At 40.1% G+C, this 13,805-nt stretch overlaps 1 protein-coding gene across 1 annotated transcript in view; it reads left to right on the top strand.

Moving 5' to 3' along the window:
• DISC1 (DISC1 scaffold protein) overlaps nt 1-13,805 on the top strand; it is a 142,444-nt gene that overhangs the window by 52,848 nt on the left and 75,791 nt on the right. The window contains 3 exon segments of the mRNA XM_060272850.1: nt 910-1,012; nt 6,648-6,776; nt 7,891-8,079. Of these exon segments, the coding sequence (XP_060128833.1) occupies nt 910-1,012; nt 6,648-6,776; nt 7,891-8,079 (421 nt within the window).

The raw sequence follows: 13,805 nt of genomic DNA on the forward strand, positions 1-13,805 counted from the left end.
CCACCTGTGTTTGGCATTGGAGGAAATGATGCTTGTTTTTAGATTGGAAAGGATGTAAGACAGTCTCTTTTGCAAATTTAATTTATCTATTTCACCTGTTTATATACTGCTTAATCTCTGAAGTTTATAAGTAGTATATGTAAAATTACAAAAAACTCACAGTGAATAAAATCAATAAAACTAATCATAAAAGCAGAAAACTTTCTTAATGTCTGCTGAAATGGAAAGGTCTTTGTCAAACGTCTGACATTCAACAGTGAGGCAACTTGTAATGTATTTTTGCTTTGATTCTTTGAATAGTTGTTTGGCGCTCTGCTAGTACCTTAAACTGCATTCCTCTTCCCAACATATATTTGTGCTTACTGTTCACTTCAGCAAGAGAATTGGGCTCAGTTTCTAGGAACATTGGCCCAGCCTGCGTGACTTTGCCCTGTATGTCTTGTAGTGGAATGCTGTTTTAGCTGTTCCATAAGGACAGCAAGAGTAGAGAGTAGGGCCAGATTGTTAATCTGAACCAAGTGTTTGTTTACTTTGATCTTCAGCCATTATGACTGTCAACAAGATATTTACCGAAAGATCAAACATCTGCAATAATTTTCCAGCTTTGGCCTTTTGCCTGAAATTCAGTCTGGCAGTATCTGCTTGTCTGCTTTGTTTGTGATCATCATTTCCCCCTATTTGGGCAACTGTTAAGAGAGTTACTATTTCTGGGGATTCTGTGGCAAAGCCCTGGAATGGCAGGATGAATGTCTTGCAGCAATATCACACATCACTTTTTATTAACCTTTGTTGTCATGCTGTGTAATGATATGTCATGTCTGTAAACCAAGACAATTTGAAATGCCTTTTTTATTCCCTTATATTTTTACATGAATGAATTATATATCATTGCTGTCTGCCTCAATCTAGGTGTGTACCAGTCAGAAGCTGTGCAGCACTTTAAGGAGAAAAGTGAGTGATATTGAGACTCAACTACCAGCTCTTCTTGAAGCCAAAATGCTTGCTGTTTCAGGTGATTTTTTTTAACTATTAACTTTTTTCAGTTTTCAAGAAGTATTCATACAGTTTGCATAGTTGCAAGGCATTGTACTGAATCACTGTAATAAGACCACAATAACAAACACCATCAACTGCATTATGCTACCGGTACATATCCATAGGAAGCTCAAACTTACTCAGGAAAAGGGTGTGCACCAGGTGTTATTGCAATGTCCAGCATTTGTTTGAAATAAAATTATGACCATAAATATTTCAGAAATTAATCATACCAAATGAATCTTTATGTTTCGTTCCCTTATGTACTCAGTTTGGCTTCCTAAGTTTTCCAGCCAGTGTTATGTTCCAGACCAGTGGTTCTCATTAGGTGGTCTGTGGCACCATTCACATAACTCTTGAGAAATGGGGGGTCTGCAGTACTTAGTTAATTTGGAGCCACTGTTTTAGACCTTTGTCCACCATCCTAGCAGCAAAAATGAAGTTTTGTACCATCAGTATTTGGCTTCCTCTGCAGCCAGCAGCAAGGCTGTTAAATCCTTATGCATAACTTTGTCTATAGCCTCAGGGTAAAATGGCAATCAACCAATGCCCAGATTCATCAGGATTAATTGTTGGATTAATTGTTTGAATGCGATCTCTAGGAATTTCCTCTGCCAGGATGTATTAGCCACTGGGCAGTCCTAGCACATGCAGTCAAAACTGCCTCTTTATATTGCATCCCCTCTAGCAGGTAAGTCCTTATTTGTCTGATTTAGCTTTACCAGCATTACAGGTAATTTTTGATAAAGGGTTATTGAGTCTTCCTATTCTCTAATGGCAAGAAGAAAGCAGGAGAGAGTTCTTCTAGCTTACAGTAGTTTTGTTTCATAAACACATGGGCACAAAGTGGTTTCAGAATTAAGATGCATCTGATTTAAATGACGTTCCACAATGGAATACGGGAATTGGCAGCTTCTTATTCAGATCGATAAGCAGCTAATGCTGGCAATGGAAGAGCTATTAGTCTTCACAGAGCATGTGAGTATTTTTCATGAGCAAAACACTGATATATGAATCTGAACTTCACAACATATTAAGTTATGATTCCCCCCCCCATAACAGCTTTTTATGCCATGAATTTTGGATTACTGTAGTCCCTTGCCTTTTTTTTTTAGTAGGGGTGAGAGAGAACAAATTATGCACAGTCGTGTTTACAATTTGCAGAGTTGACAAGCAGAAAATCTCTCCATTAGGCAATGAGCCAGCCCAATGAATGGGTGTATGGTTCAAGAAGGTCTGCCATCAAAAAACACTGTTGTGATGTGTTTTCTGCATGCCAAGAGGATGCATATAGCTTATGATTTTTGCACTTGCCAGCACATATAGTGTTGTGTAATAGCACTTTGTAGTTTGAAATAAAGTGATGAGTTGTACCCTCAGCTCTTGAAATATTTTTAGAAGGGTTGTACACCTATAATCTCACCACTTCAACTCCTTGCATTCTTCTCTCCTACCCTTCACCATGCTGGCCTCTTTCCACAGCTGGCTCTTCTTCTTGGGCAATTAATACTTTTCTTAGGCTTCCAGTGAGTTTTGTCTCTGCTCTGGAGAGATGATCTCGAATCTCTCAGGGGGGATTAATGTTGAGTGAATCTATATGAATCCTATATAAATTACTTGGAGTGTAAGAAGTTAGAACTTTTATATGGTTCACAGTACTTTTCAGCTAGCGCTCTGTAGTTTCAGTTTCAATAATACTTGAAGAAAAAGTATGGATTGGGAGCACAGTGCATGTGGTTTGAGCTTAACCCCTCCCATGGTTCCTGGGGAAAAAAGCCCTCTGCAAGCTGCTGTTTGCTGATGGAATAAAGAAGCTATGTAGCAAATGGTCTGGGGAAGGAGGAGTTACATTGTGACTGTGGCATGAGAGACGGGATAACCTGCCCCCCCCCTGCTCTGTGATCCTGATGAAGCCACACACCCCCAGATGCTATTTAACAAAACAAAAACCAGACATTAAATGCAGTGTCATATTGAAACTCGTTTGGCCTTCAGTGTAATATTGTAGTTCTGTAAAACAAATGTACTATTATGTCCACATTGCAAATGGGGCCTGAGACTGAGAGTCATAGGTTCATCTCTGACCCTGTTCTCTCTATGAAATGTCAGTATCGTATGTGTTTCAAGCACTAATTTGCATAAGCTACACATTTGTTTGCTTAAGGCAACAGCATGGCTTGACTTTTAAAATCTCTTCTTATATGGACTTGCAGCTTCTTCAGTTTGCAGCAGTGTGACTAATTACAGATCTAGATTAATTACAGGTCTAATTTCTTCATGGCCACTTGGAGGTTGGTTTTTTTTGCAGTATTGGCTGCCTATAGAGCAGCACTGTCTAGAAGCTTGGGGCTGCAACTATCAGTCCCAGCTAGCATGACCAATGGCCAGGGATGGCTTGACTCCTGTCTTGCAGAGGGTTGGACCTTATGACCCTTTGGGCCCCTTCCAGCTCTACAGCTCTGCGATTCTATGAGTTGTAGTTCATAACATCTGGAGGACACTATAAAGTCTTCCCCTGAAGTAGTGGATAAGGTTAACATGGCACTTTTGTGTTTATGTGGTTCTGAACTGCATAGCGATGCCTGTATCTGGGGCTTATTCCTGCACAGTTGTCTGGCTTCCATTCCATATGTTAAAAGCATCTGAATGCCTTTTATTTTCCGCACTCTTTTAAGGAATAACTTCTCATTTCTCTCTTGTATAATTTTCTGTTTAAAATATTTTACATGATTTTGTTTCATGTTGGCAATGTATATATTTAATAAGTATCTTGTGCACAGCTGTTTGGTGTGCTATAGAAACAAAATTATTTTCATTCTCAGTCGTGGGTAGGCAGTAAGGGGTTGAGGCAGACAGCAAGCAGTTTACCATTCAGTTATTTGCCTGGGGCAGCTGCTATCTATTCTGGGCAACCTGCCAAGTGGCAAATTGCATGGCTGAACTATATGTACAGTTTATTTCAGCAGCATTATGTAGGTCTTCATCACAGAGTTTGTACCCTACCCAGTTTGTACCCCATCCTAGTATCTTGCTTTGAATGGCTTAGATTGAGTCCAGATTGATTGACAGTTAATTGAAGGTGACTTGCCTGTCCCTGGCGGGCCTTGAAAAATATTTTGAATCCAGGACTCCAGGCATGTTGCTTTAACCCCCAAATCTTCAGGCTGCCTATTTCATTTATTCATTATTTATTTTGTTTGCAATTATTTGTTTCTGCCTTTCCACTGAAATATACCCAAAACAATTCCAAAGAATAAAAACATATAAAATTGCAAGAAGCAACAAAACAAAATAGCAGTTAAAATTCAGACCTGAAAAAAATCCTCAGCATAAATATATTTATTTCATCCCCTTTTCCGGGGACATACAAATAAAATTGCTTTCATTTGCTGCCTAAAACAGAAGAGAAAAAGGGCCAGGCAGACAGCTCTGGGGAAAGTATTCCAAAGTCTGTGCACCAGTAAAGTGTTGTAATTGTTTCATCTTTTATGCATTATAAAGGATGATATGGAAAAATTGGCAATGAAAGAAATACGGCCATATAGCTTTACACTTGTGTTTATTTGTTTCCATTTTTAAATAGATATATTAATAGAAAATTGGTGCAGGAAGCTAGTAACTGCTATACGTTGTGCTACAAATGTCAAAACAATGTTAATAAAGGACGCTGCAGTGTGTGTGTGTGTGTGCAATTGCCATTTTTAAAATATTGACCATCATTCTCTGCTTTTTGGAAGATGCTTTCTTTCAAATTATTGGGAAAGGCTTGCTTAGCAAGATCTGACAAGTACTATCTGAGACAGTGCGGTATGGAAATGTTGAAAGGCATACTGAATAAATTATAACATGCAGTTTACATAAAACATAAATCTGTCATGGAAATGAAAAATTGTAGTAATTAAACAGTATTAACTAGATGTTTCCCTGATGGATATATTTCCAGCCACCAAAAAATTACCTTTGTCTACTTTTTTTTTTATAAAGTTGTGATTTTTAACAGTGAGACAGATTTATATTTATGTTTTTAAAAAACGAGTTCTCTTGTAGCATTTAGAAAGTGCCCATTGCAGTTACTGTGATTGAGGTCAGGAGTTCAGCACTGGCACTTTAAACGAGTGGTGTGCTGATCTCTTGACGAGTTCTTGATATTTGAAGGCCTATTCCCTCTGCCAGGGAAAAAGCTGCATAGGGCAGTTTTGCCTCGTGGGCATATATTAGAGGCAAAAATGCTTGTAAATTATTAACAGGGATACTATGTTTATTCCATCATAGCTTCAGGTTTGGATATTAACCTTCCCTCTGGGAATTAATAATGTTTCAGTATATATGAAATTTTAATAGGCAGGGTAGTGCCTTCTTCTTAACTTTTTTCTTTTTTGAAAAAAAGAGAGACGAAGAATGATTAGGCTGTGACTTCTAATTAAGAAGCCTTAAATTTTTGAATGGCCCCATGGCAGAATAGCTCCAGCAGCAGAGTGAAGGACACAGACTTGCCGGACAGGGAGTTTTTTTTTACCCCTCTCTTACACCACCAAGCCCCTTCTCCTGCCTGTTGGACTCTGCACACAGGAGGCACATAGCACAGTGCACCAGACAAAGAAGACTCTAGTCTAGGTACATTATTCTATATCCTTTTTCAGATCCTAACTCAAAGCAACTGCACAGCAGAGGTTGTGAGTCTAAGAGCTTAGAACCACAAATAATGTTATCTATTTACTTCTTTATTAAATTTGTATACCAGCATGGGCGTAGCCAGGATTTTTGTTAGGGGGGGGGCGGGCCTTTTGTTGGGGAGGGGCAGATGTATATCAGTCCTTCAGCCAGTGTGGTGTAGTGGTTAAGAGCAGTGGACTCGTTATCTGGTGAACCGGGTTCGCGTCTCTGCTCCTCCACATGCAGCTGCTGGGTGACCTTGGGCTAGTCACACTTCTCTGAAGTCTCTCGGCCTCATTCACCTCACAGAGTGTTTGGTGTGGGGGAGGAAGGGAAAGGAGAATGTTAGCCACTTTGAGACTCCTTCGGGTAGTGATAAAATGGGATATCAAATCCAAACTCTTCTTCATCATCATCCAAAGATCTCAGGACAATTCACAGCATAAAAATACAGAATAAAACCACAAAGTACATAAGAACAAGAAAACAAACCAATAACCTCCCTTCCCACAAATACATTTAAATGGACCTTGACATCAGCCAAAGGCCTAGTTGAAGAACATTTTTGCTTTACGCTTAAGATTTATGATGAAGGTGCAGACTAGCCTCCCTGAGGAGAGCATTTCACAAACAGGGAGCCACTGCAGAAATGGCCTGATCTCATGTTGCCATCCTACAGACTTCTCATGGAGGGGGCACACGAAAAAGGGTTTAAGATGATGATTGCAGAATCTGGGTTGGTTTTACTATATATGAGGTGAGGTGATCCTTGAGATATTGCAGTCCTGAGCTGTTTAAGACTTTATAGGTCAAAAATAGCACTTGGAATTGGGCCCAGAAACTAACTGGCAACCAGGCAGGTGGTCCAGGACTGGTGTAATACGCTCAAACAATCTTGTTCTGGTCAACTACCTGTCCACTGAATTCTGCACCAGCTGAAATTTCCAAACCGTTTTCAGAGGCAGCCCAGCTGCAGTTAGAACTCCTGACCCTCACTTCCGGTTGTGGCTCCAACACACCTACATTCAGTACAACATTGCTACCGGTATCAATTAACAGCTGCAAGTGCTGCTCCAGGCACTGGCGAGGTAACTTTGAATCTCTGTTCTGTCCTCGTGGGTTTTCATGTCAAATGGCCATGCTCCCACCTTTTTTAGAGTAGCACAATCTTTCCTCGTTAAAGAATGCATTTTACTCTTTAGTGTTGTTAATGTATTAGGGTTAAATCCACCTGTGAGTTCATGCTTATATGCTGCAACGTATTAATTAGTTTGTAATTAAATTCCTTTCCCCACCCCACTGTAATAAATACAATTTAAACTGAGTTTTTGTTTTGGGTGTTCTGAACTCCTTAGACAGGTTCTGAACTCCTTAGACATATTCTCAGGGTGGTGACCACTCAACCCATGTAAGAGATCTACCTCTCAGAAAAACACCTTTAAAGTTTGCATGTGAAAAACATGCACACACAGGTTCTTAATGACATGTATAACAGCTGGCTCTGGAGAAACCAGTCTGTAACTAAAAGAAATACCATGTGGAGTTTTGTATAGCAAAGGAAAAATACAGCAACTGGAAAGAATTCCTTTGACCAGGCTAGTCTGCCATGCATCTCTAATGAAAACAGAGGGAGGCCAACTCATTTGGGGATGGGGGTAGTAGAAGCTATGTGCATGTATTGACACACTAATTTTAAGGATTTATTTATTTGCGTATAATATATGCTCCACATGATGTGCACATTTCAGTTTTTTGAAGATATCCATGTAAATAGCTAGCTGTAGCATAATGATGTGATGGATTGCTGGGTAATGATCCAGTCAGTATGCAATTATTTGTTAATCTGAAAAAAAATTACATACTGACCAGATCATTACCCTGCAGTCCATCACCTTTTTAAAAAAACCTAAGTAGCAGTTTGGTAACCTGAATGAAAAAATAATAATCAAATTAGGTTACCACTGTTTATATGGGCAGAATAGGTACCAGGAAATGGAAATCAGTGGACAGAGGGAAAATGTGTTTACTACAAATTTTCTATAATTTTCACTGCTCAGGTTTTATCTCCTGTATGAATGATTAGCTATTAATTTTTTTTGATTAGCTATTAATTGTTTTTTAGTAAGCTCCTTGAGGGTGTCTATTATTTGTTTCTTCTCTGTCTTCCTCTGTCTCTCTAATGTCCCTCCAATGAATCCACAGGAGGTAATTTCTGTACGGCTAGAGACCTTGTAGAAGAAATTAAGTCGTTAACAGCTGAAAGAGAGAGACTGGAGGGACTTCTCAACGAATGGTTCACGCTGAGTGCCAAAAATGTCCAAAAATTAGAGAGAATGAAAGAAGGTTACAAGAGACTGAAGGAAGAAATGGCGCAAGGGGAGTCTGCTTTTGGTAAGTGGAGCAGTTGGCCAGCTGTTGGGGTGACAGAAGCCTGGCATTTCCTGGGCTGTGTGTCATTCAGTATCCTGCCTGAACTGATGAGCAGCCATCTAATTTATATGACATAAGAATAGTTATTTTGATGGGCAATTCTGGCAGACCATTTGATATATATTAGGTTGAATGTGCTGTCAGCCTCAGAGTTTGTCATTCTTGAGGGGTATTTTTTCCCCTGGCGTTGTGTATGCTGATGATGTAGCAGGCTTTGAGTTGATTTCCTCTTGCTTATTTTTTGCATAGCCTCCTGTGGTGAAAAGCCTGCTAACTGACAGTGAGAATGTCTCTGCATTCATAGCTCCTGCATAATTTAATAGTGCTCTGCACATAGAATTGTGCATGCTTCAGTTTTAATCCATAGAAAATATAAGATCCTGCAAGTCCAGGAAGAAAGCTGTCTAGCATCCCTGGGTTTTTGTTCTCTAAGCATGTTGTGTAAGGATGTAATCCACAGCATGTGTAATGTTTTGAAAGCAATAAGTCTTTATTTATGAAAGATTAAGGTGGATTTTGCCAGTTTAGTGACTAGAACTGTCCTGAAAAGGTAAACATGGTTGCGATTATTATTAATCACATTGAAACCAGGAAATATTTTTCATGTGTTGACATTGGTCAGCGGAGCTTATTTTAAACCACAGGCTTGGCTTTGACAGGACTCCCACACCTGGACAGGTAACTGAGAGGCAAGCAATGTGGCTAAGGTGACTGAAAGTAGGCACACCTGAATCAACCAGAGATAGGCTGAGGTACCAAAGAGGGAAGAGCTGGCCATTGGGCTAAACTGTACTGGATGTTTATCATATAGTTTATGCTTGTGTTCAAGCTTTTCAGTGATGGTGCTGGTCTTTAATCCTTTTGCCCCCCCCCAACTTTTGATGCTGATTTCCTTCCCTGCCCACACCTGCAATTTGCAAGGGGGGGGGAAAGGTCTAATTGGAGTTGCTGTGGGGAGCAAAGAGTTAACCCCACCCCAACCAAGTTGCAACCCAGATTGGGACCCCACCCTGGCAATCTTTGAAGGAAACGGCTTGCCCTCAAGGACAAACTCCATGATAATTTATGTGTTTAGTTTGCCCCATAGATGTGTAAAAGTTATGGCTTAGATAGCTAAGCATTTATTGGTCTGATATCACTTTGTTTTATGTTAGGGTTATGACTATGGTTCTTCGAATTTCAGCAGTGCCTTGTGTGAGGCCAAAATCCCCCCCCCTGCTTCTCCCCTCCCGTTCTGCTATGTCACAGTTGTGACGCCCTGCGGTGGCCCTTAGGCTCAATGCCCAGTGCGACAGAACCAGTTGCACTGCCCTAAGGGCTGCATTAACACATGGTCAGCTCTCTGGGGACTGAAACATAAAAGTGGGTGAAGCAAAAAAAAAAGTTTAGAAGAAATGTTTTAGGGGATCTTGGGGTGGCTGTCACAAAAACCTTTCGTCATCACAACAGCGTACTTGTGAGAGTGGTCAGCAGACGCACCATATTCTCAAGATGATTGAGTGGCCCCAACACAACATTGCGAGGAGGCAGGGGGAAGAACTGAGCACTCTCTGATCACTGAGATGGCCCGGTCCCCTAAAAAAACATTGCCCCCCCCAAAAAAGTGCCTTGGCCTCTTGGAACTGGCAGCTATGCTGGCCAGTGAGTTATTAAATCTTACATATAATAAAAATTCATTGTGTCATTGTGCTGTTTTCATTGGTGGTTTCCCAAGTCCTAAAGTTAGGGGTCAAGAGAGGTTGCCCTGAGAAAACAGCATGCTATTTAAAGTGACTGCCCTCTTGGTTACATGTGTGTGTGTGTGATAGCCAGTCTCCTCCTCTTCATCCTTTTGCTGTCTAGCTCTGTTTCAGACAAACACACACACACACACACACACACACACACACACACACACACACAGAATTTGCGAACCGACTTTTGTCTCGGCTTGTGCATGCATGTGCACAGCCAGTCTTCTCTTCTTCCTCTTACACTCCTGCTCCATTTCATATAAATAATACATGTGCAGGCAGGCACACATAATTTTCCTCCCAATACATGAGGCGAAATATGAATAGAAAAACAAATGTAAAGAACTGCTTTCTGTTCCTGGCACAGAAGCATGATTTAAAAAAGGTAAAGGTTGATCCATTGTTACAATAACAATTTTTCCAGAATATAACATGGAGATTAGTTTGGTTTTCAAGTGAGTGTCTGATCATTGATAGATCTATTCTTGTTGCTAGGTAGTCTCTGTAATGGAAAAGAGTAATGTTCTGTAACATTTTGCTAAGGGTCTTGTCTTCAGATCTGTTCTCCTTTTTCTGAGATTTTACCTCCAGCTGAACTTCCAAACTGCTTTTTTAAAAATGCCCTAAATTTAAAATCCAGTCTGGGGATTTGATGCTGGAATACCCACCTGCTTCCACCCCTCCAGGAAGAAACCACACACACCAGCTCACTTTTCCCTGTAAAGACTGTAGTGCTACATTCCCAAACTGGGGTTTGAACTCTGGGGAATTTATAAAACTGTTTTGAGGGATTCACCTTCCAAAAGGAGAAAACTTGGATGACAGCATGCATGCTGTTTTGTATCATTGTTTGCTTGTATCAAAGTGTCACCATCCTTTGTTATGGTGTAACCACATTAGAAAACACACAACAATATGTGTTGCTCCCCCCCCCTGCCCTTAAGATGAACCTTACATTTCTTGTGATTCTCAAGCAATGACTACAAAGAATATGTTCTCCTGGATAATAAAGCCCAGTGGAGCACAAATTCCTCTAAGCAAATATAAATAATTAAAATGAGTGATCCCCAGTTTACTGTGTTATCTACTGCATGTCTCTCTTTAGGCTATGGTAATTTGTTTAGCTCTGATTAAATTAAGCATATGATGGGTGTAACAAATTTTGTTGAAAACAAACCTATGGTGCCTTTTAAGGATTTTTTTTTAATGAAGCTATTTGCAATATTGTTATATATATTAATGTTGTTGATCCCCCCTGTTCGCTTTTTAAAACAAAAATACTTTATAAAGGGCGTATTATTATTATTATTATTATTATTATTATTATTATTATTATTGAAAAACATCCCAACATATTTAGCTGGAAGACCAAATGGTTGGCAATATTGCTTGAAATATTTTCTTAATTGGCCAGTATATCATATGGGTAATATTTTACATTTATAGAAGCGTTCAGTGTGCTTCACTTACATGGTCTGTATAATACATACAGTAAGCATATGGTGGGTCAGCGTTGCCCCCATTTGCAAGGATTATATTTGGGTTGACTGAGAGCTCGTTATTCACCTATTGTTGCCTAGTGATATTAGCCATATGCCAGGTTTACAGTTGTTAGGACCCACCCTACTCTGCTGATTGCAAATTGCTGTAACTGATTTTAACATTATATTTTTATATTACTGTAATCTGTCCTGGGACCTTATGGTGAAGGGTCGGAGAGTAGAAGTAATTAACAACAACAACAACAACCATGAGGAATCTGTGGCCCCCCAGATGTTATTAGACTTCAACTCCCATCACTCCCATCCACTATGCTGAATGGTAATCTTAACAACATCTTGCGCATCACAGATTTCCCATTCTTGCTGTATATGAAAGTAGGATATTGGAATGCTGTGGCTGAATATGCATGAGTAGTTTTGATCCTATATGGATCGCTATTATCAAAGGTCTGTGGTAACATACATAGGCTGCAATCATATAGTTGGTTTCCTGAGACTAATCCCCATTGAGCTTAATGGGAGTTACTTTTGTGTGGTTGTTTATAGGATTGTGCATATACTTGTATATTAGGGTTGTCGTACGTCCAGGAAAACCTGGACATGTTCTCTTTTGGGGGGCCAACATGCCCATCCAGGTGGATTTTTACATTTTAAAGGCAATGTCTGGGTTTGGGTTTTTTTGGGGGGGTTGGTTCTTTTTTTGGGGGGGAGACACGTGCATGCTTGGGAGGGTGCTGTGCCCAGGAAGCAGAAGCGCTGCAGCGGAGTGAGGCCGTTGCATTGAAGATCAGGTTGGAGCTGGGGTCCTGCCTTCGCTCGGGCTGGCAGTGGCTCAGGTGGCTTGGGCTTTGGCAGCTCTGCACGCTGCAGTGGCCTCACACATGCCCTCACCTGCATGCCTCTTTCCCTGGCTTGGGCTAGCAGTGGCTCGGGCTGTCCTCTTTTTTGCTTTTCTAGATATGGCAACCTTATGATACTTAAGCCCTGCTGAATGCACTTAAACTTTGTGCTTAATAAACATGCATAGGATTGCACTGGATTTTTTATTACCAGTATAATTATTTACAAGATTGATCCAATACCTTTCCAGAAGACCAAGAATTATATAAAACACGAAAAAATTCCTTCAGTAGCACCTTAAAGACCAACTAAGTTTTTATTTTGGTATGAGCTTTCGTGTGCATGCACACGAAAGCTCATACCAAAATAAAAACTTAGTTGGTCTTTAAGGTGCTACTGAAGGAATTTTTTTTATTTTGCTTTGACTCAGACCAACACGGCTACCTACCTGTAACTAGAACTATATAAAACACAATCACATTAAATCAAGATCAATGTCAAATTAACTGAAATTTAGATGCAGTATTAGTTAATACTATTATGTTAAACATCTGATGGCTGCAACAAACACTTCTGTCTAATTTTTTTAAGGTTCTTAAGTTTGTGTCGTGAAAATGGAAACATTTATTAGGAAGTTTGAACACATTCTAATAAAGTGGTAATGGCTTGCAGCTTAACCAGTGAAGTATTGGTAGGAAATGGCAGTATGTACTGTAATAGCTTAATTATTTTTGTTGTCTGAAAGTTTTGATCAAATGTATAGGCATACATCGTAGATACTGTGGGTTCAGTTCCAAAGTTTGTAGATTGTTGAGCACTGATTATTTTGGGACCAGATTTTTTAAACAAATTGTAACACATTCAAATTCATTGCCTTTTTGCAGACTCAGGTAGTTGATAAAATCTCCGCAATTCAAAGAATAAAACTTACTGTGAGTGCCAAATGGATGTGATAGTATCTGAATCACCCTCTAACAAAATTATTCTAAAAGATTTGCCTGTGGGATCTCTGGATATTTTCATACACTGATATAAGCATGAGTAGAAGGATCAAAACAGGGAAGAGTGGCTAAGCGTTCGTAACTGTTAATATTTGGCAGGCTGATAGATGTAGCAGAAAATGTAATGGACTTGAGGCTGCCTATCCATTTAATCAAGGCAATTGTGCTAAGTCCAACCCAAACTGGTATTCTTTACAATTAAAAATGTTGGGATAAATATATAACTCTGGAAATGCAAACCACTCCCAGTTAATGGAAACTGTCAGAGATGCCGATGCGGCTACTCTAGAGTAACGACTCCTCACAGCATTGTCCTTTTAGGCTTTTATTAAGTGCTGATTATTTACAGTGCTCGGAGCGATCTATATACATGTTGTCAATCAGGTGTCAGTACCTCTGAATGGAGGTTGGCGCGTTTTCTTCCAGCAAAGAAGTTTGGGAAGACCTAATCTCCTCCCACGACGTTTCTTGCGTAATTCTGGGGTCGGCGGGATCAGCCTTCCCCCCTTGCTCCCCCCTTCCTGTCCCACCTTGTGCATGGGCTCCGCTACCTTGCCGGAGCCTCGGTCACCACTTCCTGAGTCTCCGCTTGAGGCGGAACTCTCCCTGCT

Source organism: Zootoca vivipara, chromosome 3, assembly GCF_963506605.1.
Source record: "Zootoca vivipara chromosome 3, rZooViv1.1, whole genome shotgun sequence".
In the NCBI taxonomy this organism is placed as follows: Eukaryota; Metazoa; Chordata; class Lepidosauria; order Squamata; family Lacertidae; genus Zootoca; species Zootoca vivipara.